Source organism: Bison bison, unplaced genomic scaffold (assembly GCF_000754665.1).
Source record: "Bison bison bison isolate TAMUID 2011002044 unplaced genomic scaffold, Bison_UMD1.0 scf7180017864336, whole genome shotgun sequence".
NCBI lineage: Eukaryota > Metazoa > Chordata > Mammalia > Artiodactyla > Bovidae > Bison > Bison bison.
Window position 1 is genome coordinate 501,091 of NW_011494908.1, and position 2,383 is coordinate 503,473.

At 37.6% G+C, this 2,383-nt stretch overlaps 1 protein-coding gene across 1 annotated transcript in view; it reads right to left on the reverse strand.

The window, feature by feature from the left end:
• The window catches only part of TENM1 (teneurin transmembrane protein 1), a 285,933-nt gene that overhangs the window by 153,260 nt on the left and 130,290 nt on the right, over nt 1-2,383 (reverse strand). Inside the window, exon 7 of the mRNA XM_010854080.1 lies at nt 1,417-1,678. Within this exon, the coding sequence (XP_010852382.1) occupies nt 1,417-1,678 (262 nt within the window). The remainder of the gene's footprint in view (nt 1-1,416; nt 1,679-2,383) is intronic.

Sequence of the window (2,383 nt, forward strand, 5' to 3'; positions counted from 1 at the left end):
ATACTATATAGTTTTTTTCTTCCTTTCCACAGGAAAACAATGGAAAAGACAAGAGTGCCGACTCTTCAGACTCTTCTGTGTATATTATTTTTTGTCAGCCTTTCCTGAAGGCTTTGCTAACAGCTGTTGGGGATGTTGTAAGGGAAGAAAAACCAATTCAATCTTTGACTGTCCATTTACCTCTTCTTGAGTATACTTGAATTCTGGGTCTGATTTATGAGTTCATTTTGGTGGACATTAAACTATCATTATAATATTAACATTAAACTATCATTAAAATATTTCTGTAATACAGTAAGAAAATTGTACTGTTTGTTTGAATGACTTAGAATTGAAATGAAAATACTGAATGCTCAATAAAGAAAAACCCTTAGGAGTCCTAAAATATGAGGCTTCAAAAATATGTCCTCTCTGACTATAAAGCTTGAACACATAAAAAGCCAAGTTTCAGACAAAATGTATAGACTTGACAACTACCTTTACTAAAACATAGCTAAACAAGAGGAGATGTCACGACTTCTAAGAACAATGACAACAGACATAAACTAGACAGTGGAAGGAAACTCGATTTCTGAAGGAGTTAAATTTCAGAACCATAAATGGTCCCACCTCATTGATTATACTGTTATCACTACGGAGCCAGTGAGCTTTGTTCTTTTGAGCACAGTGTTCATCAGGTCAAGGTTTGGGTTCTAATCCTCATGATAGCTAGTTCATCTTGCTTTTGTTCCACGGCCAGAGATGGAGCATTATAGCCCTGGCCAATCACCTTGCAAATGTGTGCCAGAGAGATTACATTTGAAAGCTTCTCTTGAAAAATGAAGGGCAGCACATTACAGGGCTGGCAGGAGTACCAGGAAAAGGAAGCTCGTCATTATGGACTGTTGACCACCCCATGGATACAGCAAGTCCCCTACATACAAATGAGTTCTATTCCGAGAGTGTATTCATAAGTCCAATTTGTTCCTAAGTCCAGCAAAGTTAGTGGAGGTACCCAATAACACAATCAACTATATAGTACTGTAATGTAATAGGTTTATATTTTTCACACAAATAATATCTAAAAATACAAAAAATAAAACTTTTTATGGGAGGTTCAAGAGGGAGGGGACATGTGTATACCTATGGCTGATTCATGCTGATGTGTGTCAGAGACCAGCACAACATTGTAAAGCAATGATCCTCCAATTAAAAATAAATTAAAAAATGCAATTTAAAAGTTAAAAAAGTTTTAAATCTTACAGTACACGACACAAAAGCACAAGAACTTGTAAAGGATGTGACAATATATGCCAGACACGTGAACTAACTTATGTGAACACATGTTCGTCTCTTTGAAAGGTTGCAAGTTGAAGATTCGTATGTTGGAGACTTACTGTACTATGACTTTTGTAATTTCAAGGTCCATGTACCCACCTGCAGCTCAGGAACAATAGTTCCCCTCTCTGGACAGGATCCTCCAAATGATGTGAGTGGTGAGGGAAGCACAATAGGGTTTGGGCTGATAAAGTTGGAGATATCGCAGGATGGTGGGTCTGACATAACTCTCTGCATGGTCACTTTCTCCACTACAATGAACTGGTTCCAAGGCAACCACAGTGTCCTCTTCTCAGGTAGAAAAGGTGACCGGTCAAAGATTAAGACAACAGAGATACCACCGATGGCTACAAGGTCAAAGCTGAGAAGGAAAAGCAGAAAGTTTCAATTAAAATAAAATAACAGTTTAAAAAAATAGGCAGTTTGAGTGCCCTTTCTTTCTTTGGGGATGCAAGTATATCCATTTGTCTTCTCTATTTTATTCCTTCTATTCCATCTAACCACATATTCATTCCATGGAGACTTCTTTTCACTATCCAGTAGATTTCCAAGAAAAAATTCCATATCACCCGTTGCTATTCACCCAGGATTTTTAAACCAATTTTAATGCTGTCTTAAACAAAATCACTGCATGTATTTCTTCAGTCAAATCAAACATCCTTGTTCCTCCCTGTGCTAGAGAGAATGGAAAGATGACCACTGAACATTCATCAACATTTTAATATGCTGCATTATTCTTTTTCAAAATCCCTGTAATGTAACTCAATAAAAGTAAGGAGCCAAAGGTTAAATACCTTGTTCATGGTCACAAACAGTGTCAGAAACCTGATGGTGTCTTTGAGATGGCATTTGAAGAAAGACACCAGCTGAGGAAATTTGTTCAGTGAAATTGGCTTGAACAAGACCATCTGGCTGAACCCTCCACATCTGGCTACCCCCTGGCTTGATTCTATTTGAACTCTAGATATAGGATTTTCTGGTTTTCTCTAGAATGCCTCTTCATTTCTTGTTGTAAGGAAGTCTGTAATGGACCCTGTCCATCTCCACTGACAACTCCTTCCATATT